This window comes from Phaethon aethereus (assembly GCF_964289735.1).
Source record: "Phaethon aethereus genome assembly, chromosome: 3".
NCBI classification, from domain to species: Eukaryota; Metazoa; Chordata; class Aves; order Phaethontiformes; family Phaethontidae; genus Phaethon; species Phaethon aethereus.
In genome coordinates this window covers 98,105,230-98,129,166 of record NC_138576.1, presented here as the reverse complement: position 1 = coordinate 98,129,166, position 23,937 = coordinate 98,105,230, and the positions used below count along the sequence as shown (strand labels likewise).

The 23,937-nt window shown below is 42.8% G+C and overlaps 2 protein-coding genes across 2 annotated transcripts in view; one reads left to right on the top strand and one right to left on the bottom strand.

Moving 5' to 3' along the window:
* Positions 1 to 16,640, top strand: part of RBKS (ribokinase) — a gene marked incomplete at both ends in the record, with an annotated part of 70,126 nt that extends 53,486 nt beyond the window's left edge. Inside the window, one exon of the mRNA XM_081997506.1 lies at positions 16,467 to 16,640. Within this exon, the coding sequence (XP_081853632.1) occupies positions 16,467 to 16,640 (174 nt within the window). The remainder of the gene's footprint in view (positions 1 to 16,466) is intronic.
* A 525-nt stretch (positions 16,641 to 17,165) lies between these two features.
* On the bottom strand, positions 17,166 to 23,732 carry MRPL33 (mitochondrial ribosomal protein L33; the record flags this gene model as incomplete). The annotated part of the gene is made up of 4 exons (XM_081997379.1): positions 17,166 to 17,281; positions 19,475 to 19,581; positions 22,332 to 22,350; positions 23,711 to 23,732. The coding sequence occupies 4 exons, from the start codon at positions 23,730 to 23,732 to the stop codon at positions 17,232 to 17,234; spliced, it is 198 nt and encodes a 65-aa protein (XP_081853505.1). The 3' UTR covers positions 17,166 to 17,231.
* Positions 23,733 to 23,937: the final 205 nt, after the last annotated feature.

Here is a 23,937-nt window from a genome sequence, read left to right as displayed (position 1 = left end):
CAACTTGAGGCCATTTCCTCTCGTCCTATCGCTTGTTACTTGAGAGAAGAGACCAACACCCACCTCGCCACAACCCCTTTCAGGTAGTTGTAGAGCGATAAGGTCTCCCCTCAGCCTCCTCTTCTCCAGACTAAAAAAACCCCAGTTCCCTCAGCCGCTCCTCATAAGACTTGTGCTCTAGACCCTGATGACAGATGTGCTTTAGACCCTGATGACTCTGATGACAGAGAAGGCCACACCACCATCCATATTGGAGAACAAAGCTCTGCTCTTTTTGCCCCTTCACCCTTACTCGCCCCCTCTGCCTCTGACGATCACGCAAAGTGTAATTTACAGCACTATTTACATCTATTTACATTTACTAATTATATTCCATTGAAACTGCCAAGGAAAATTTGTCAGAAGAATGTAATTACTCAAAGCTGGAATTTGGCCAGCAGTGAGATTAGTTCCCTTCCATTTTGCAAAAAAGCACTATGGGATCACAGAGCTGAGCGCTTCAAGTGACAGCTTGGGGACCAAGGTGAGCCCCTGAGGTACTGCCGAGGGCTTGGTACATGCAGGTGGGCTTTGCGGAGGTAGTCAGGCTGTCTGGAGCTCCAGGCTACTTGGGCTCTGGGCTTTAGTGGGTTGTCCATGACAGGCCTCCTCTGGAGGTGGGCAATCTGGTGGCCGGTCACTATGGCAGGCTGGAACGTGTCTGCTGGCTCTGGGGCTTTGTCTTTTCCTGTGGTTGCTCCTTGCAGTTGAAGGTGGGGTGTCATGTCTAAGATCCATGCTTCGAATCAGAGGGTTGGCACAGGCAGAATCTCTCCTGTGTGGGGGCATTAGTGGAAAATATGGTGCGCTCTGACCAAGCAAGTCAGAGCTTCCCCACTGCCACCCCCCCATTTCCAGGCTGCAGCCTGGAGGTCTCTCTGGGGAGGGAAGTACTCTAGGGTTAGTTTTTGTAACCTCTGGTTTGCTCCAGACCCCAGTTTGGATGAAGATGCTGAATACCCACACATGCTTGCATCAGATAGGGTGAATTTCTATTTTCCATCCCATCTGGTCTTTTAAATACATAGTACAGTTGCTCTTCTTAAGATCTCTTTATCAGCTTCTACTCGACCTCTAGGTTTACACATGCCAATGTTGTGTGCACAAAAGTCCTGTGTTAGCACACTCACAACCAGATCAGGCATCTGCATATCTGGCTTAGGCATGGATATATTCTTTGTAAAGGCAAGCGGAGACACTCGGACACACAGATGAAAATTTGGAATCGCTTTTCACAGTGGTGCCCCTAGTAATCACAGCAAGTCCATGGTCTCCCTTTTAAATCTCATGGAGAACCCAGAATGTTTAATTTCACAGTATTTCTAAGCACAACCATTAAATTTCCCATATAGTTTCTTACATTAGCAGCATTTTCCCTGTCTGGCTGTGCTTTTTGGATACAGAGAGTGCACAACCTGATGAAGGAAGCTAAGGAGATCACAGGTTGAGGTGCCATGCTTACAAACAGGAAACTCATTTACGAGACATGATAAAATTCAAAATTTAATCTACTCAGTTATGCCTGAAATTTGACGCGAGTGTATGATCTATTCTATATAGTCCTTCTCTGTACAGCATTCTCAGATGACACATACTGTTTGTCAGAATCATAAGTGTTACCGTTATTTTTTCATGTCAGTTCTGCAAAATGAAGGCTCATGGCTACAATATGAATTTGTCATCAGATGTTTTATGTTCAAATCATATTAAGTTTCTCTGTGATTTCTTCTTATGATATATTAGATCTGGCTCTTTTACTATGGGAGAGAATTAAAAAGGCTGTCTTAAGCAGTGGAGTGCTCACTGAGCAGCTTTGTATTGAACTCTGAAGATGTTACACAATCTTTATTTTAATAAAGCCTCATATAAGTGTATGGCTGTATAATTTTAGATATGTCACAGTATTCAGGCCCATGCAGTAATTGTGGTCTAAAGAAGGCAGTGTGGTTTAGCAATTTGAACAAAGGACTGAGTAAGAGTTCCAAGGCTCTGCAAAAGACTTGCTGTAAATCCTTGGGAGAGTTACTTGTCTTCTTTGTGTCCCAATTTATCTATCCATAAATTGGAGCTGCTATTAATGTATTGCATATAAACCATGGGAAGTCTGTTAGAGATCAGAACAGAACCTGGGAGGCCTTTTTCCCAGGCTTGTCATATAACCTCAGGCCAGTTGTGCTTCTTTGGGGGCTTTGCAAACTCATTGAAGTAGTTCTGCTTGAAGTTGAGATGTCTTGTCTGTAAAAATATGGTTTACACTAAAATTCTCTGACTTAGCTGTATCTTCTGGTTTGGAGGAAGCCTGAGACAGAGGAGTGAAGTGGACACTGAAATAAAGCCTTAGAATATAAATAAATCCAAAACAGTCCTCCTAATAACAGCAATTCTTTGTCTCCTGACTTTGTGGCCTAACGTCTGAGGCTCAAGGGGATATAAATACAACACTCTGTGCAATGACTAATTACTCAAAATTCTGTGCATCAGCAGAAGTGGGACTTGTGGTTGACTCTAATATTATCAAATGCCTTTGCTATTTAATAATGTTGTAGCCGTACATTATTTAGCATGCCGTTTGCACAAAGAACAGTGATTTTATTTCAGCTATCTCTCAACAAAGTAAAAATGCAGCTGGTAGTAAATGAAGCATTTGGCAGACAATGTGTCTGATGTACAGTTCTCTAACTTGCTAAGAAGAGAAAAATGTTGTTGAGTGTTTAACCTTTTCCTACCCAAGGATGTAGCAAGAATGAGTAAAGTGACCACAAAGGGCAAGGTCCCCCTCCTTTTTTTTCTTTTTTTTTTTCTTTTTCTTTTTCTTTTTCTTTTTCTTTTTCTTTTTCTTTTTCTTTTTCTTTTTCTTTTTCTTTTTCTTTTTCTTTTTCTTTTTCTTTTTCTTTTTCTTTTTCTTTTTCTTTTTCTTTTTCTTTTCTTTTTCTTTTTCTTCTTCTTTTTCTTTTTCTTTTTCTTTTTCTTTTTCTTTTTCTTTTTCTTTTTCTTTTTCTTTTTCTTTTTCTTTTTCTTTTTCTTTTTCTTTTTCTTCTTCTTTTTCTTTTTCTTTTTCTTTCTTTTTCTTCTTTTTCTTTTTCTTTTTCTTTTTCTTTTTCTTCTTCTTTTTCTTCTTCTTCTTCTTCTTTTTCTTCTTTTTCTTTTTCTTTTTCTTTTTCTTCTTCTTCTTTTTCTTCTTTTTCTTCTTCTTCTTCTTTTTCTTCTTTTTCTTCTTTTTCTTTTTTCTTCTTCTTCTTTTTCTTCTTTTTCTTCTTCTTCTTTTTTTTCTTCTTTTTCTTCTTTTTCTTCTTTTTCTTCTTTTTCTTCTTCTTTTTCTTTTTCTTTTTCTTTTCTTTTTCTTTTTCTTCTTCTTTTTCTTTTTCTTTTTCTTTTTCTTTTTCTTTTTCTTTTTCTTTTTCTTCTTTTTCTTTTTCTTTTTCTTTTTCTTTTTCTTCTTCTTTTTCTTCTTCTTCTTCTTCTTTTTCTTCTTTTTCTTTTTCTTTTTCTTTTTCTTCTTCTTCTTTTTCTTCTTCTTCTTCTTCTTTTTCTTCTTTTTCTTTTTCTTTTTCTTTTTCTTCTTCTTCTTTTTCTTCTTTTTCTTCTTCTTCTTCTTTTTCTTCTTTTTCTTCTTTTTCTTTTTTCTTCTTCTTCTTTTTCTTCTTTTTCTTCTTCTTTTTTTTCTTCTTTTTCTTCTTTTTCTTCTTTTTCTTCTTTTTCTTCTTCTTCTTTTTCTTCTTTTTCTTCTTCTTCTTCTTTTTCTTCTTCTTCTTCTTTTTCTTCTTCTTCTTCTTCTTCTTCTTCTTCTTCTTCTTCTTTTTCTCTCATCTCCCCTTTCTTTTTCAACGAAAGAGAAAAAGATACTATCAGGCAAACAGCTTATCTATCAGTGGAGTTTATTCACACACCAACACAGGGTAATTATGCCCAGAGCTCCCATTAACATGCTGCAAACCGACAGCATAATAGCTTCCTTTCTTTAACATGCAACCAAAATAGGTTAATAAATAAGTTTAGTTCCAGTCATAGCCCACTTTCTGACTTAGCCTTCTGCATTCCCTCTTTTACAAATATGGAATCCATTGAATTTTGGAACAGAAAAACCATGAGGAATAAGTTAATCTGCCAGACACTCCAATCAGCAATCTGCACTGTAAATCTATTTAAAGCTACATCTCTATTATGTTCTGAAGTTCATCTGAACTGTGAAAGGGCACATGACTGAAATCACTGCATTTGAGTTGACTCACAGTTAAGTGTAGATGGGAATTGCTTGGCTCATCACAAGTCTCTGCTTCTGATTTCAGGCCTTCTAAAGACGCTTCAGTGTTTGAAGGCTTGGTCAGTGGCCTAAGGGTGTACAGGTATCCAGTGACAGAGGAACTGCAAGAGTTGCATCCCTCTGCATTGGCAGTCAACTGAGAAAAGGTGGAGCAAACTGGATGTGCCCTCTTTCCCCTTTGAGAGCAGAAAGCTATATTATCCCCATTTTACAGATAGGAACAATGGAACCAAAGTGTTAGTGATCAGGTGCTCTGAAGCACCAGCTAAAAATGTCCTGCTCCAAGTTACACAGGGAGTTGGGGTGATGTAGCCAAAAATGAAGCACAGGCGTATATTGTCCCATGCTACTCTCTTAACTTCTAGACAACATTGTCGTGGAAGGAGACACTGTTTATCTGCCTAGTAACTGTCTATTTTAATCTGTAAGAACAAACAATGTAAACAAAGTGAGCAAACAGAAGCAGGCTTGTACAGAACAATTTGCAGCCTTGTTTTCCAGTGGAAGATTCCACAGACCACCCAGGCTTTGCTCTAGTCTTTTTCTCAACCACGGAGCATCTAATTAAATCCCTCTCCATTCCTGACTCTAAGTGGAAGACAGCCTACAGTCCTGTGCAATTTCTTTCCAGATGGAAATGCATAATTTAACAGAGATACAGCTGACAGGGAGAAGTGGGCCCAAAGCAGTATTAGCATTTGCCACAAATTGCATTAATTTACAAGGGGGGTACTTAATGAAGATGTAGAATAAAAAGAAGATTAAAACCAATATTTAGTTTTCTAAACCCCTTCTAAGACTGCAGAGTGCCAGGCAACAAAAACCTCATATTAAAACTGAATTTCTGTCTCAGTTACTTTAGTGATACCAAGAATTGTTCAGTTTTGCTACACACCATCGGTTTCAGGTCATGACATTTTGTCCCATTGCATCCTGCAGCTTTGTTCCATATACATGTATGCACATAAATAAAGTTGCTAAGCACCTGACATTACTTATTACTTTTGTACTCACAACACGAAGTAAAGTACTAGTCTTACCACTGTTTTTTAGATGGGGAACAAAAGCACACAGGGACTGGCTTGTCAGTGGCAAGTGAACCTGCTTCCCTTGATAAAACCATAAATTCTTCTCTGTGCTTCTCTTCAAAGAGAATTAGGACTGGAGGAAAAATTTTGTCAGGATATCAGCTGTCTCATTTTTAAAACTGGACATCATTTTAGATGTCCACATAAATGAGAAAGTGTGTAGCAGTGCAGAGTTGCTTTGCGTTGGATGCTTCTTGAAGAGGCTGTAGGGGGATTGCGGGAATGTGCTACGAGAACAGGTGCTTTGGCTCCACTACTGTCACACTGAGAAATATTCCAGTTAACCCTCTTGATTGATCTGGACAGAAAAAAGTAGGGATTCTGGCAGCATTTATGCACCAATGCCAATGTTTTCTTTGGCGGCCAGAACATGTGAAGGACACAGCATCCAACATCTGGGCCTGAGACTACGTTTTGATGAGGTCTAGGGAAGCTGAGTTTAGAAATGTCTCGAAGCTGTCTTTGTGCCATCTCACTTCTGGGCTGCTTTAGTAAATGAAACAGTATAATTTGTAAAGGTTGAGAGCAGAGTAGGAAATTACCCTTTTATTGCTTCTTTTACGCTAAGTGTGGCTAGCAGCGCATGTCAAAATCATTGCAGCAGAATGTGCCGCATCCCTTTTCTTGATTTGCTCTGTTCCCCTTGTCTTTATGATGAAGCCAGCACAGAATCTCCTCCAAGAGGATGTTCAGTCCTGGTATGTACCTCACCCTATGTTCGGAGCAGATATTGGGCCACCAGTGCATGCACACAAGACAGTGTCAGTTGAAATGGTGCGTAGGACTCTGGGATATCTGAGTTGCACAAAGGATGGAGAGGAAGGAAGACCAACTGTGAGCAGCCATCCTTTCTAATTAAATTCCTGCAGTTAAAAATAGCTACTGGAAGCTGGCACTTCTGGCACATCCAGAGCGTCACCTTCCCAAGTATCTTTTTCTGGCCTGAGATGTAGGAAGTTGAAAATGTGATCCACTGTGTAATAGTGCGGCATATTCTTGGCCAAACTCCTCATAATTTTTTGCCTCTTGCATTTATGATTAGCTTAAAAATGTCATGTGCTTCCTTTTCATCTGTAAAGCTAGTTTTCTGCAGAAACAGACATCACCCTGGCTACTAGGGCACATAACCTATTCTTCTCAGTTTGTTCACATCAATTCTGGCTATGGTGAGAGAGAAGGCAAACCTGGCTCCCAAGCCCTTGCCTACTTCGTTACCCAGAAATGCCAATTGCAGCAATGTCGCTATTGAACTAAGACCTGATTTCCCCCAACAGAGTTTTCATTGCCGAGTAATTTTGGCCACTACAGAAACCAGAAAGGTTTGCGTTGGATTGGTGATATTGCATAATTAGCTTTTCAAAAGAACAAGAACAGAGAAATGAGAATAGTGGGGAAATCAGCTTCTTGCTTTTGCAAATTCTAACCACAGAAAATGCCAGAAGTTTTATTTCTTATCAAGAATAAAGGAGTTAATCTTTAGTAGCCTGTCCCGTGGACAGAATATATTTTACAGCTTCAACTAGACAAATGGGAGGAAGCTAAAGCCATAAGTTCTGGTGATTGATGGCAGTAACCTATAGGAATGTCTTAAATGGCCAGTTTGCAGTTGAGCATAATGATTTTGTCACTTCTCTCGGGGTTTTGTTTTGTGTCTCTGTGTGTAGAGTTACACATACAGATGTAAAACCAGTTATTCTAGAACAACTCAGCTGCAGAAAAGCAGATTCCCGAATTCTGGCAGCAATGTTTGTCAACTGCTCAAAATGGCTATAAGGAGTATTGGTTTTATTTACTTCAAAGCACAAATAGACACAGAAATACAGGGAAAAGATAACGAAAGTCTCTGGAAGTTTGAACCTCATTACTGGTGTTTGTGATTTTGTTACTGAAATCATTAAGCAGGCAGTACAGTCGTTGGTAAGATCCATTTTGCAGGGAATCCCACAGAGAAAGCCTTTGTGTCAGAAGCAGTGCCTTGGTGCTCACATACTGCTGAAGACCATGAGCGAGGCGCAGGAGCCCTATTTTCTGCACGCTGCCCCACAGGTTAAGGACAATAGAATGGGTGGGTAGCAGAGAACAATATTCTAGAGCAGAGCAGCAGTTCTGGCTTGTAGGTCACATCTTGCTGAACTTGGAGAGAGGAGCTACAACTCGAGTACTCATCAAAAAGATTAGACAAACTCAGTAGGAAAAAGAATGCAGGGAGCTGGCAAGAGGACAATGCTAGAGTGAGCTCAGACAAAAAAGCCTCCTGAAGTTTGGTGGGTTTTTTTCCCTTCCAGGATATGTAGTTCAGAGGTAGGCGGGAGCAGTGGCCAGCCAACAAAGGCTAGATACTGTGGTTTTGAAAGAGGCACTTGAGCATATGGAGCTTTCGTGCAAAAAAAGAATGTTTTTTTGATCAATTCCAGGCGAGATGGCAGTTGTGTCATTCTGAGTGCATCTCATCAGATTAGCTGGGATCACTAAGAGTCTTTTGGCATTTTCAGTCTGAGAGAAGAAAAACCACATGTGGCTAGTGAAATTGCCCAGCAAGGAGATTTCCCCCTTCTGACTTGGCTGTTGGATTGTGGGGTCCTGAAGCCATGTCAGCCCCTGACATGATACCAGGTGACACAGTCAGTGACAATTTGGCCAGTTCTCTCCTGGTTAGGGAGCTCATTGTTTGGGAGGGAAACCCACTGCCAGTATTTGCAGCGTACTATCAGAATAACATGAAGTATTCCGGACAGGGCTTGGGCTCTAGTTTCATTTGTTCATTAAATGGAATTTGTGAATTAACGCATAAGCGTAAGCTTCGTTACGAAGAAATTACAAGTTGGCATGAGTGTGACATGAATAATGAAGGGAGCGAAGTGCTTCTCAGGGAAGTGAGATAAGTGAAGCTTTTGATTAGAGTAGGAGAGTAGCTGTGTGTTGTTGGGGCTTGATAAACCAGTTTGAGAAGTACAAATCAACCTTCTGAGGAGCTGCTATATTTAGCGCCGAGCTTCAACCACAACTGATTCCATGCAAGTTCAAACTTCAAGAAAGGTAGATACAGCTCCTGTAGCATGTTCAACTGAAAGTCTGTCTTACTTCTGTTAGTGGCGATGTCTGTGTGCTTCCCTGTTGTTGACACATCTTGGTCTATATTCTGTTCTTTGCAAGAGTGCCACTGGAGAGTTTTGTATTGAGCTGAAGTCTAATGAAAGTTTTCCAGTACTGTATGTCATAAGTTTTCTGTATGCACTTCAGAAAAAAAAAATGTGGAGGGTTTCCTCTGCTGATTCTGATTTTTTCTGTGAGGTAAGAACTTTCAGATCAAATGAAAGGTCACAGATCATAGCTCAAGTGTGAAACCAGGGAAGAAGCAAGTACCCAAGGCAAAAGCTAACTGACACTTAAACTGAAAATTTACGCAGAAGTGTATCCTAAACTGAGATATTCCATGCCAAAATCAGAGTAGTGGTGAATTGTTTGGTTGATGGGAATCTCACAGGTTCAGCAACATGGATCCGTTGTTTTTAGAACGGCGTGTGGAGTTCCTTGTTCAGTGCTCATACTCCATTGTGTAAGAAAGAAATAAATTCGTCACCTCTTATTAATGCTATCTGGAGTTGAAAGGAGTTTATATGAGCATCACCACACTGAATTGTTTCGATGATTCAGAAAACGGAGTGCTCCCTGTGGGTGAATATTTTGTTGGCTTTCTGGGGTTAGTCTGGAACACAGAATAACTTTCTTCCCCGGTGCTGAGTGGCATACTGGAATATTATTACCTGGCAGAATGAAGCTCTCCCGTGCTCCCTCCTGGATTTCGTCAGTGTGCACTAAGAGAAAGCCATCACCCCATAGACACCTTGCAGTATTTTTCTTGTAAACAGCAAGGCGGGAGCTCCTCTGTTCTGATCCTGACTGAGAGTCTAGCAGAGCTATGGGCAACTCATGGACGTCCACTTACTCATTTTGGATACTTCAGTTTTGGGGATCCCGAACTGTGCCTCATTTTTGAAGGATTGGTAGCTCATGTGACTCCCATTAAAGTCCATGCAAGATCAGGAACTCTGGATTCAGCCCACAGATGTTTCAAAGTGGGTGTTGCTAACATGCTTGATTGTAAGTTGGGTTCATTTCCCATCATGTGAAATGAGAGCACTATTACCTGCCATCAAAACAGATGCTGTACAGGGACTTTGAAATGTAAACCAGGACTGTGTGATATTGCCAGATCTCTAGATACTTTCAGCTGTGGTTTTTAGATAACATACAAATTAAAAATTGCAAAGTTGTGAATTTTGCATGTTTTATTTCCAACATTCACCACAAGCCAGATAACTTTTCAGGGGAATTCATGCATCTGCAATGCTTGTTGCTGACCTTTTTAGAAACAGTGAACAACTTAATGTAGTAGGATGTTTCAGAAAGGAAAAAAAATGTATGCAGGAGACTTTGTATCGAGATTAATCTCTCAGGAATGCAGGGGGTTAACGGTCAGGCTGATTAATCACTGTTAATGAACCATCAGGAAATCTGTCAGGAAGTGGGTAAAAATTCCTGACGGCTGATGTGAAGCATTGTGTGGTGTGCTTTGGTTTTGATGTTTCCCAACTGATAGTCGGACAGTGGGTGTAGTTTAGTTACCTCTAAGTTCTCAAGGCATGGGAAGGACCAGATGACATGCTGCCCTTGTTCAGCTTGAGTAAGCGAGCAAGAAATTTTCCCCGTGCATGGCTATGCAAGTACAACGCAACATAAATGCAAGAAAGTCAGGGATTGCTCCTTCCCACGGCTTCCCAGAACAGAGTCTGGAAAAGATACAGAAAGGAAGCGTGATCGTTCCGTCATTCCTCCAGCCCAAGCCCACAGAGTACAGGGGAAAGAGTGGAACAGGCAGCTTTCTCTGTGTGAACAAGGAGCCAGAGTATTAGGACTTGGATACGCAGCTGAGTTAATGAATTGCACGGTGTTGACTGAGGGTGAGGTTTCACAGTTGGCTTAAGCTGATCCAAGATCATGCTTCTGCTGAAATGAGTGTTTCTAACCTCTTTCTCCTTTGCATTGGGCTAGCTATCATGTGGTAATACAGCAGATCGCTGATCTGGGTGGAAACTGATGTTTCTTGGTCGATGTTGGTTGACTTAGTCTTCAAACGGATCAGAGAACTGATCTGCCTCACTGCTTGGCTGCACAAGTGCTAGATCTGATGTAGAGGAGGGTGTGGGAACATGAGACAAGGATAAAAACATGAGTGGGGACTGAGCCTTTCAGCAGTAACATAACCATGGATTGGCTTAAGCCTATTATGAAACTGCAGTCTGAATCACTGGAATGAAGAGTGCACTGTGAACCTACAGGGAATGCAAATTAAAATGTGTTAGCGTACACCTCCCGCCGTTGTTAAAGAGTGGCAGAATACAGCCCTTCTGCTCATGGCTGGGAGGAAGGAGCATATGGCGGGGCAGCAGCCTAACAGTTCCCTGTGACTTGGTCTGGAGTGTGCAGACCACATCAGACAGCGTCGGTGTGTGTTTGGGGAAGGCAGAGGGGAAGAAGAAAGGAACAGACGAGCACTGCTACCATGGATTCTCTCTGTATGTTTTCCTTTGGCTTAGAGTAACATGTTCCAGCTTGTCCTTGTGACAAGACTGCAGAAACACTCAGTTACCAGAGCACAGATTAAGCACAGTAATGCAGCTGTGGATCCAGACACTGAAGGTCTGGGGCACAGTGTGCTTCTCCTAGTACTTCTCCTTTATCTTCAACCCAAGTAGCTTTGCAGTGCTCTCTAGTCTGCATCAAAAGCCTAACTTTGACCTAAAAAGGCAAGCCCTGCTATTTGTTTCAAGTTCATTTGTTTTTTATTGCAAAATTTGGTAGTTCCATGTTAAGGACTTTTTATCATTTTGTTTTGGCTCAAAACTCCATGCGTAGATATAGGAATAACTGTGCTAGTGGAAAATCTCTTTGTGATTTTCAAGTATTTCAGGTTTTAGAAGTTTGTGACCAAAGGTCTGCTCCTGTAAGCACAGCTGTGCAGAGCCCCACTGTTATCTGTGGGGTGCCCTACACAGACAGCAGTCCTTCCACACAGGATGAGCAACCCCAGACACCATGGGAGTAGCCGCCTTCAGCTTAGGAAATAGTTTGAAGGTCGTAAAATTAGTTTAATTACAGGAGTTTCAAGATAGTGGAGTGAGTTAGTTTAATTTAAAGACTGTCTTAATTCAAACTGCCAAAATACCTCTCCAGTGAAACATAAGGAAAAGGGGAGGGGGGGCATATTAAACCCTCAAAATAGAAAAGTATTGCACAGGCAAATAAATGCAAAAGTCAAAAAATGAACCAGTAGCATTTCTAGAAATAAACCATTCTCCACATAGAGGATAAACATGGGTGCTTTCAGGGAGAAGGAAATCGTAAAATAAAGACCAGAAAAAAAAGCTGTATAACTGATTCAACCACTGTTACCAAGGGATATTTACTCCCTGAGCATTTCAGCTGAAATTATCTCTTAGCAGAGACATACACTCTCTTGGCACAAGAGTGTCTGAATATATTGCGAAGGCTGGAAATGTTTTTCCAGTTCCACTAGTAACCTTTCATCAAAGCACAGACCAGGGATTCTTGTAGGGAGACATAGGCTTTCCCCACTTACGAGGAATGGATAGTGAGCGTCTTCGCTGACGGATATTTTTGTGTTAGGTAGGGCTAATTTGTAGTTCGGGTACAGAGTAGGCAGGGGTACAGCAGGGAATGTTGAGCAGATGTGACACAGAGCAATAACATCCTTAGCATAATCCAGTATCACATGCTTGTCGAGTGCTATAAATACAACAGGAATTCTCCAAGGCCCAATTCCTTCGACAGTCGGGCATCTCTGCATTGCCATGCATTTAGACTGCACTAAATCAGTGCAGTCCTCAGGCGTCGTTCATTTGTGCACTGCCGTGAATGCTCTTGGAGACTACGACTCATTGCAAGCAATATCGTTCATTCTACATTATAATGCAGTTTTTGACAGCTTTTGTATTGATGTTTTGATTTATTCACTGAATGAAGAATTTATCATTACAGGCATGCCTAATGTTTCTCTTGTACTGCTATACAACACATCTTTCCTTTTAGGACTTGGTAACATGCTCTTACAATGTATTTAATAGAATGAACCCACATAATACTCAGAGTGCATATGGCCTGTGACTTCTTGAAAAATCACCCAAGGAAGGTTTCCTGAGGTTTGGTAGCAATGTCAGGCTTCAGAGCCCCCTCCTGTTCTTACATGGTTGCCATTACTCTTGCCCAAGAGGACAGGCTGGGAGGGCGAAGGCTGAGCAAGAACCGTAACTGTGAACTGTAGCTTTTGGCCTCTTGGCCTCCAAATTTTTTTGGTGAACAAGTCATTGTATATGTAAAATGCATCCTATTATTCTACGCATGCTTGACTGAAAAATGCTTTCCTTGCTGGAAAGACTGTTGAATAATAGAGTTTCCACTTACAAAGCACTTTCCTTAAAAAGCTGCTCAGGGCAGCATCGTATAAAAATCGTTATACTAAAGTTGTGAACCAGCTTCTGACAAATCAGGACTAACAAAAGCTAAGGTATAAATAGAAGTGTTTTCATGGGTTTTCTCTTCTCTAGAGGGGCATAGAATGTCAATCAGTGCTGGACTGTACCAAACAAAAATGCCCTTTTCCAGACACACAGGAAAACAAGGACCTTCCAGACTAGTGGCACAGAATATAAATAGGTTTTCAAAACTGCTTCAAAACCATAAAACTCAGTCAACACCATAACATTTGCATTTTAGAACGAGCCATGCCATATCAGACAATTTTTTCTATCCAACTCTTTATTTCATACAAACCAGCATCTCCTACTTTAGAGAAAGGTTAAACAAGTTATATTTTTATAATTATGGAATGAATTGTCTCCAGGCACTCAAGGATATGAGGATTATCTCAAAGCCTGCCTTGTATTAGGATTCCTGGAAGAAAACTGCTGAAGAATGTAAAATATTACATATTTTGTGTTTATATTTTGTCAGTGGGCAGAATAAATGCACCTTACTGGTCATTTTCAAAATTAATTATTTTTGCAATGTAGGTTATTTTTTTTTTCTTATAGCAGGTTTTGCAACAGCTAAATGTAAAGCTAGTATTTGCTAATCCAGAGTTTGGATAATCTTGGTTTTACTCTCAGCCGGTTCCTTCTTCTGCTCTGTGCTGACCTTTTCTGAATCTACCAAACCCAATGTAGTTTAGTCTGCAATCCCAAAGAGGGAAGGTCTGTTTCTGTAAGCCAAAAATAGTTCTTACTGCAGTTAACCTTGCAGCTGAGTCAGTTCTGCTATTGCTCTTTAAGTCATGTTTGACCAGTCATGTCTGCACAAACCAGAAGGAAGGTTGAACAGGGTATCTACATAATCAGTCTGATGCACACCGCTGTTTGCCGTGCAGTAGATCCTATACTGAAAACACCACACACCCCCAAAACGTTTACTTACCAACAACTGCATTAATGATACCCTTGGGATCTGTAGTAGCTGAGCCTTAGAGATACTGACGGCTTTGGACTATGTATGGGAAGTAAGGATTTCAGCAAAAGTTTACTGGCATCAAATCCTTCTCTATATTCTCCAATCATCCCATAACCTTTGGCCAAAAAAATTCTACGGGGCCTTTTTCCATTCTGCATGGAAGTCTGCTCTTCATCCCCTTTCTACCTTTATAGTCATTTGACATTGTTCAGCCTCACCAAAAGGGAGATCTACAGCCGTCTCACAACCTCAGAACGTCACCCACAAGTGGAGAGGCACAGTAACGTTGCAGGGAGAACTTAGGTGCCATCTCACTGTCATCCCAACTAAGGCCTGGGTGATGGGCGGTTAGCCTCTTTTTGCTCCAACAGCAAACAGTGCAGCAATTATTTGGGCAGCATTTACTTACCTCCAGTATTTAGTAACCTCCATTAAAAAAAAAAGATCCAAAAGACAGTATTCTGCTCCATGCTGCCGCCAAGTAATAGCTTATGCTATTTGACACCAGATATTCTGAGTATTCCTCATTAAAATAATATTTGACCACTTCCATTACCCAGTGATCACTGTATGAGAAATACTTGATGTAAAAACTACACGTTCTTCCTGATAGAGCTACAGCGTAACAGATCTGCTTGCTGAAATTCCACTTCTGTCTGTAACAGCAGCGCAAAAATAGCTTTAATAATTAATAATGCACCGATTAGATTATAACCTCTGAGATGGGCTGGACATTTCCGTATTATGCATCAGACAAAAGCCATTGGCAATGCTTTAACTAGCAGTCACCTGCTCCTGCTCCACCTGCCACCGTGGGAGCAATCTGGAAGCCAGAAACCAGACAAAGGCCCAACAGAAGTTTATAAAAACCTTCACCTGCCCCGCAGATGTTGAGGAATATGTAACTGTTGAAACAGGTGCTGCTACAGCTGCGTGCCGGCGTACAACCGTGCTTATTAACGTGTAATTTGCCAGGCGACGCTCTCCATCGTACCCTGCTGTGAAGGTGATGGAAGACGGCGTCCAAACTTCAGGCTAAGTGGGACTTAAGCAGGGAGTTTCCTGACTGGGAACACCAATGCAAACAGCTGCTGTGGAAGGGCTGGGCAAGGAGAGGCAAGGCACGGCATGGGCATCCCTGTCCCGTGCTCACCCCCTTTAGGGTTCCCTTGCCATTGCCGTGCTGCTCTGCCCTGTCAGCTGCTTGTAACCTTACTGACAGTTTTGTGGAAATGGTAATTTTTTGTCGGAATGCTATTATATGCAGCTGATTTTAGGGCAAGTAGGAGTTTAACACTGAGAACCTCTAGAACTCACAAGTGGAAAATTACTTCCTAGCCTTAACTCTGGTTAGAAATTTTGCTCAGCCATCTTAACTAACTTTTTTCTAAGTCCTTTGCTCTTGTCCCATGACTCTTGGAGCCTATTTATTACAACTACAGAGGCAAAGCCCCTCAGGGGAGATAGGCATAAGGTATTACCAGTGTGTCCAGTGTAATACTTTTACTGGTATAAAAGTATGATTTTAAAAAGGGGACCTTAGAACCAGTTTTACAGTACCAACAAGAATTGCTATCATCAGCTGCCTTAGAAATAAAGCCGGTTTTAGGGGAGGAGGGGGAAGGGACACTGGAATGAAATAAGCAAATCAAGTGAAAAATTACTCTTTTTGCCAGTTGTTGGGGACGCTACAGAACACCTAACATCACAAAACAAGAGTCATTGTTAACAAGCGCTCAGGAGGCAAACAGTTGTCATTCCCTGCTGACCAGAGCACAACTAGTGGTATCTGGGCTAGAGGGGTCAGAGCAAAGCCGAGGCACGGCCGGCAACCGCGCAGGGAAGGCGAACCGTTGGCGGAGGGCTTGCATGGGGCGGGCAGAGCGGCAAGCAGTACCTGTGGGCGACACAGCCTGGGGATGGGTAGCCGGAGAGACTGGCAGCTGTCAGAGCTCCCGGTGTCACTGTCCTCCACCTCCATCATCAAGCCCGGCACCGGTGGGAAAGCTTGCCCCAGCAATAAGAGTGGTTTATGTGACAGACGCAGCATAGGCCTTCATCAGTGGGACCTTTTTAATGAACAACAGCTAAGTTCTGGAGGCATCAAAATGTATCACTCTGCAACTAGGAATGCCACAAGCCACATGGCTTATTTTTTCCCCCCTTTTCTCTGTCCCTTCTACCACTGCCCTTTATGAAAAACAGAAGTTAAATGAGAGAAAAATAGCTTTAATGAAACATTTAAGTTGAGAAATCAAAATCGGACACTCCAACAACAGGAAGTTTCAAAAGCAGTGTTTGTAACAGTGTGTGGCTGAACTGCAGCACACTTGCGTTTCCTTAAGTTTGAGCCATATGATGGTCTGTACCTTGAGTCAACAGCTGGGCACAAAGACGGTACCGTGGCACTACTTTAATGTGGCAGAAGTTCCTAGGCATAGAAAAGTGAATTGAACTCCACTCCAGCAATCAGTGCTGCAACTTCTGTCTTTCCAGTAAACGCATCCAAATTGTTTCCCTGGGCGAGTACGCTTAAACTTGTTATTTTATTCTAGGGAGCTGGAGACAGTTTTGTGGGAGCACTGGCCTTCTACCTGGCTTACTATCCCAAGTTACCCGTGGAGGAAATGATCAGGAAGTCTAACTGCGTCGCGTCAGTGAGCGTCCAGGCATCGGGGACACAATCTTCATATCCTTACAGGAAGGACTTGCCTCGGGACCTTTTCTAATTGACATTGTCTAGCTCAGTGTACTGATTTTATCTTATCCCAGACAGCATTATTCTCCTGACAGCTTATCCAAAAGCTCATCTTATTTCACCAGGTTCCCCTTGCTTCTTCCTTTCCTAGGAAGGAGCTGGTGCAACACTAGCCCTCCAAGGAATGACACCAATTCGTGGTCACTACTGTTCAATCTGTGGCTGGTAGGTTAGAAAAACTTGCAGTCCTGCCATTGAATTCCTGCTGTGGAAAATGTTAATTTTTATTGCCTTATAAAACAATAGGTCCTTTGAAGATTACAGCCTCTTTCACAATGGAAAACACAGACAATGGGATTTGCTATTTAATTTTTTTTAATTGAGTACTGTAAAAATAACTCAAAAGATAAATAAATGTTACTGTGATGATCTACGTCCAGACATTAAGAATTTTCTCTCTCTACATTGTTTTATTCACAATGGCCTTCAAATCACAGGAGACGGTGATCCCAGTTCATTTCCTCTCTTTTCAGCCCATGTTGTTGGATTTCTGAATCAGCATTCACCCCATCCTCCCCGCAAACTGTCCTCTCCTTGTGCATAAATCAAGTCCAGTCATTGTTCAGATAGAGCGGATTTTTCTCTTCTCTGTGAAGAGGACACGTTGTTTTGCTATAGAGAAAAAAAGAATCTGTTAAGCAGCCCTTAGTGTTAAAATTCAATTCAACGAGCCTACATCCTCTTCTCCTGGCTGCCTTCGCTACTTAAAAGAGCGTGGAACAACTGACTGGCACAGCACTGCTGTCAACCAACTCTTGAAGTAGCTTAGTAGTGCTTTCACTTTACCACATGTAATTTTTAGCTCCTAAGAAGTCCGTTTTACCTCGGTGAAAATAAGTATCAGGATTTGGGTGGCTGAAAACATTCAACAGCTGCTGTGTGTGTCTATTCTGAGTCACAGCTGCTTGATGTAGGGACAAAAATAGGTTCTTACTGCTTTCTACTACTCTTCAACTTCAGAGCCCAAATAACTACGGATGATGAGCTGGATCTAGCTGGTCTCACAGGCTGACTGAAAAGTTAACCAGGTGTCCTGTGGATCTCTCAAGAAGGCACAAACTGACCCTGCCTCCAATGCCTGATGCAAACGTTAGCAAAGTCAGTTCATCTACAGGTGAATAGTCAATGCATTACTAAAAAAAATTAAAAAAAAAATGAAAGCAAAGCTTTACAATGCTATATGAAAAGCACCACTGTTGCGATTGAACTTCATTATATGAATTCCTTTGAAAGCTATGCAAGAGCAATCCACACAATAACAAAACCTCTTCTTCCACATAAAAGTTTCGCTTTAAGAAATACTGCAACTGAGTAACACATTCTGTTGCTTCAGTTAGGAGGTAGCGAAACTTGGGCACTGCTGCCACGACTTCACTAAAAAGCTTCATTCTGTGGAGGTCCCAGGTTTTTGAGAAGTACAAAACAGAAGGTGAAAATGCATGCCAAGTGAAAATGCTTCCAAACATATTCCTGATGTGAGTTGGTATCTAGACTCAAAGTTACTTCCTTTCACACATGCAGCACTTTCTCACATCAATTTCTCACTTGTGTTCTACTACAGGCTACAAAGATCAGAGCTTTTCTTCTTAATTACTTCCAATTTTGTACTCCAACAACCTACGTGTTCTGCAACAGAAGCGCTACTTAGCCTGAGCTCTCCACTCTCCACATTTCCTACAAGTTGCGAAGCTTCTGGAGGATCACTTTGCACAACGTTTTGATGCAGTAATTTAAACTTTTCTTATTCAAGAAAATCATCACAGCGATCTCCGATTCCCTTTCTGTATGGAATTCAGGAGAACCACCACCTCTGTCAGCATGAGTGCTTTGATGAGAGCATACTGCTTCTCTAGGGGTTTCTTTCATCTGCCATAAAGCTCCTGTGCTGTTAGATCTGAGTATGAAAAGGTTAGTCATCTAACAAGAACACAAAATTGTAAGAAAAAATAAGCTTGAGCCATATAACTACTGGCCATGCACTGTGTTATCTACTTAAAGCTGCTGAATAAATTTCTTTATTGTATAGATTTAAATAAGCCTTTTTTGCATTAACTCCTCCCATGCTATTTCGAGCACGGTCTGGTATAAATTCTAAGTTTTCCCAAACTAAGCTTTTTAATGTTAAATTAAGCTTTTAAATGTTAACTATAGCCTGGTTCCTCCCCCAGAAACTTGAGCTCTTAAGTCACCTTTCAAAAAGCTTGATAAGCAAAAGGCAGCTTGGCAAGTGCTATAACCTCCAACAAACCAGATCCTTAAACTTTTGAGAAAATTTGTAAGGACCAGAGGAACATAAAAGAACCCACAAACTGTCATCTGGAGAGCAGTATCATTTGTGGAGGAGAAAGAACTTGTGTTTATTTCTTCAAAAGAAAAAGTGATGGTTAAAATTTGTTGTCTAGGGCACCCGTGGCAGCTTAGCAGAACACTTCCATTGATGCATACTTCGTGACTGCTTGTTGGAGGTAGCACAGTCTAACAAACCACACAAAGAAACAGAATGAAAAAACTCCTGTGTCACTTTGCTTTGCCACTGACATGTGGCATGGCTGTCATCAAAGATTCTGATGTATCGGGCAAGTCATTACTTTGTTTCAGTGCCACGATCTGTAAAATGAGGGTAACATTTACTTTCCCACTGGAATGTCAGAATGGAAGAACAGCAACTGTACAGTCATCTGAGTGTGAAACATGTTATGACATATTCTGCTTAGATGGGAAAAATCCTGTTATATTCAAATCTTTTGCCCCACACTGTCAGAGAAGCTCATACAAAGCAGGCTGACTTCCTCCCCAAGCTCTTACCAATGGGATCGTATCTCAGCAGGACCAGTTTTTCCTGCAGTCGGAGTCTCCTGATGTTGAAGCAGTAGCCCGTCTCAGCCGCACTTTTCATCCTCACCAGAATGTATCTAAAGTCACAAGGAATGTCTCTGTGTCAGCGCACAGGCACACAGCAATGGCCCACCACGTCTGCCAGGGCGTGATCAAATGGACAAGCTTTTGGCATAAACAGTTTGGCACAATGATAGAAGATACTTCATTTCACCTTCATGGATGTTCTGGATGGGAGCGTACGCGAAACTTCTAACATAGACAAAGACCCCACTATAAACCATAAGAAGCTCCAGCATCAAGTCTGAGTAAATAACTCCTGAATAGAATACAAGCCCAGAGAGAAGTAGCTCCTCCACAAAACAGTTAGGGGGGGAGGAAGAAAAACAGGAAAGGAAAAACAAAATTTAAAAAATCAGCATACAATTGAGTCACTATGGCTTAAACGATAACAGCAAGAGAGGAAGGATGATGGTAGTTAAAGATGTTCGGGCTGTAGATAACGCTGTATTGCAGACTATCACTTCCACAGGCAGAGAGGAACCCGAGCAGATAGGATGGAGCAGGAGGCGTGCAAAAGGAGAAGCAGGGCCCCTTGGCACCATCCATCCTGCCAGAGATACAGGGCTTGATGTTAGCCCAGCCATGGGAACCCCTTCCCTGCTGGAGGGCTCTCGGTGGATGGGGTAGACTGGCAGCAGCTGTGGTGTCCCTGGGAGCAGGGAAAGCCAGGAGACCGAGAAAGCTGACATCACCCTGCAAGTATGCAGAGATCTGCATACTCTCCCAGACACAGGGCATCTTCTGAAGTTATAAAAGAAAGGTGAAACCCTTTAACCAGTCCGTAAATTACATCTTTCTCTTCCATTGCAATAGAGAGATGGATACATCTCTGGACATGGGCATTCAATTAATTTCCCTGGATTTTCCTGCTTCTAATACAACGTGGTCTATCAAAATTAACCTTGAAGAGACATCCGTTCATCCTCACTTGTGCAGCTCTGACCAGTGTACTTCCTTGAGCTCTCCCTTTTCAGCTTTACAATCTAATTTACTGTTGAGTTCAAAATAAATAGAAAACCACTGTATTCCTGCAGACCAACTGACCAAGCACAGTTCTAGGGGTTATCCCCAATTACTGTCCTCTCCTGTACAGTGCTGCAGGTGTGATGTGTAGCACCAGTAACCACACAGACTCCTTCCCCTATACCTCACCCACTTCCTCAAAGCCTCTGTGCAGCTTCCCCTTTCTGGGGGAATCAGAGGTATCAGTATGACCAGGCCTTTAAATTCTTATGCACCACATATTTGAGGCCAAGCCCTTTCTGAACGGTACGTCATGTTCAAAAAAATTCCTGCCCAGTGAAGAAATGTAACTAGGAGCAGGGACAAAACACAACAGTGGAAAGCTGTCGGGACATAGGGAGAAAACCAAAGGGGAGCACAGAAGGATAAATAATATAAGGAGGTAACATATTCCTGAAGTATATATGGGACTACACAAAGAACAGAGAAAGGAACATCAGGAGGAAAAAAAAACGGGGAGGGGGGGAGGGAATCACTCCATTATCACTAGTAGCACCATTTTTAAAAGCTCCTTTTTCACTTCGCAGAAACATCCTGCTTTGCTGTGTTTGTTTCTGTGAACAGATAACAGTAGAACACTGAGACATCAAACTGCTCTCTTCCCTGTCAGGCACATACTTGGAAAGTGTTTTCTTAATTTCAAACCCCGACAATTGTGCATAAATCCTGTAACATAAGAAGCTCTTCAAACTCAGCATGTGGTTGGTACTGGCTCTGTTGGGGGCTGATTCTTATACAAAAAAAAAAAAAAAAAAAATCAGAAAACGTACCAAAGACAGACTCACAGAATCATTAAGGTTGGAAAAGACCTTTAAGATCATCAAGTCCAACCATCAACCCAGTATAGTTCCCACAGAACGATGGGACCATAGTTCCCAAGATTGTGTGGTACCAAATATAATACACTCACACAGAATGTAACTTCCGAGAATCAGACAGGAATATATTCACAAAAGTGTGTAAGTTTAGGCCCTTGGATTTGTCTAGCTAATTTTCTTAGAAATAGCATTTTGGATGCAAGTCATTCTCTCCACATGATCTTGCCTCCTTGCATCCACACTATAAGACTAGTGGTGTCCTTGAAGTAATTACTCCCTCCTTTCCAACCCTTAAACCCCATCAGCTTTCTTTGCAGGTTAAAGGACTGTGACTAATTTTCTTCCAGAGCCCACTAACCTGTCTCCTGAGTTGAACTACAGAGAAAATCAAGATGCCCAGGGCACTGACTGGAACACTTCATTCCTCACACGCCAACATATGAACGTGCCAAAACTGGGAAGCACTCTGCACCCTACCTATGGGAAAGGTTCACAGCACCTGCCCAAAGTCCAGCCCACAAAGACCCACGCTGCACTTCAGCTTGCCCTCCTCAGCTAAAAAGTATGAAAGGTAAACAAGTGGAAGATTTTGTAGCTAATTTATAGCCTCTCTTTAATCATAAAGCAGAGAGGTGTGTTTTCCCGGCACAGGGTGCTTTGGATATTACAGCTCAGCATAATGTGACAGCCTGTAGAACAAAACTTGCTTCTGCAATTTTAGAACCCAGGGGGTTTTCACACCAGTCTGTACTTACCCGTGAAGACAGACATGCAGAAGGACAAAGAGGATGCAGCTAGCCTCAAGGACTGCAGTTCCCTCAGGTATATTAAAAAATTCTAGAGAAGTCTAATATTTTGTAAAGTCACTTGAAGATACAGGGTGGTAGCAGAGATCAAAAACTGGTGAGTAAAACATCACTTACTTAGATTTGCTCTTGGCCACTGTTTTTTTGCAGCACGAAGAGAAAAAAAAAGAAGAAACAGTTATAATTTTATCTTGTTTCTTTTATATGCAACATACAAAGATTAAGAGTTTTCCACTGCCTGCCTTTGCAATAGCCCGAGTTATGATTGTGCAAAGAGATTTACTATCACAAAAAAAATGCTCCTCATCCTTCTATCTATGTGCTCCCAGTTGCCTGCTCTTCCAGCCATCATACCACCTTTATAAATGCCTGTACAAATGCAGTGCCTAGCACAAGGGATTGCACTTGTTGCAGCCTCGAGAAGTTTTCAATATAAAGCTTCAGTGCTGAATATGAATTCACTAGATGAATACACAGTTAATGCAGGTATGAACCAACACTGCTGATGAAAACTGCAGTCCTGCTCTCCCCTACTTGCTGGGGAGCTCGCCCCTGCTGCAGTTCCTGCCCTAGCATTAACACAAAAGTCTCCATGGCCATATGGCAAACCAGACCAGGGAGCTGTTCTCAGACGAGACTGACCTTCTCACAAGTTTGGTTTTAGGCTTAACCCACCACATAGCAAGAAACTGGCAGAATTATTTTTTCTGTCAGCTCCATGAATTTAAAGTGATCATAAATCTACAGCATAAATAAAAAAAAAACACCACCGTTTAAAAAAATTGCTCATCTACATTGTGTCTGTGCAAGTCTTGCTTAGGCCATCATGAGCTTCCAGCCAACCTCCTCTTGCACCTTTCCTTCACCACACCCCAAACTTACCCAGACACCATGAAGGGCATGTTTCTCACCTCGCACTCTCCCCCCCTCCAGCAGCTTCCTGTTTCTCCCCTCAAGAGCTGAAGCCGCTTGACTTCACTTCTAAGGGCTCGCAAGTTACACTTCCCTCGAGTTCCCCACCTCGGCCCCTGGCACGGGTCCTAGCACTCTGCCCGCGGCGCGGCTCACAAACTCGGCCTCTCTCCCCGGTCCTGCTCTTCTTCACCCCCGCCCCCGCGGACGACAGCCTCATCCCTCTCCAGGCGACAAGGAGGCCCAGCTGGCTGGGAGTCGCTAGCCCCGTGTCTTCCGGGGAACCAGGGAGGCAGCGGACAGGCAGCCCCGCCGCCCCGCGGGCAGGGGAGCGGCCGCCTCCCGCCCCGGCCTCGCGCCCTCCAACGGTTGCCCTCCCCGCCCCGAGGGCACGTCGGGAGGTGCAGTCCCGGCCCGGCAAGCTGCCTGCTGGGAAGCACAGGCCCCGTGGCGAAAAGAGGTGAAGGTCAGGACAGGTCGCGGCGGCGGCGGCGCCACCTGGGCCCTCGCCCGTCTCCACGGCCACCCCCGCGCCTGCCGCCGCCGCTCCCCCCCCCAGCCTCGTTACTCCCTGCGCCACTCACAAGCCGCCACCGTTAGGAACATAGCACCACTCCCCGCTGAGCCGCTCCACCAAACCCCCTCCCCCTCCGCCGCCGCCACCAGCACTTCCGAGCCTCTCCATAGAAGCACTTCCGGGGCGCGGGGAAGGGGTTGGGGCGGGGGCGTGGCAATTGCCTTCGCGCCCGGCGGGGAGCGCTCCGGCCTCGCCCCCTGGGCGCGCGGGGCGTGGCCGGCGCAGGGCGGGGCT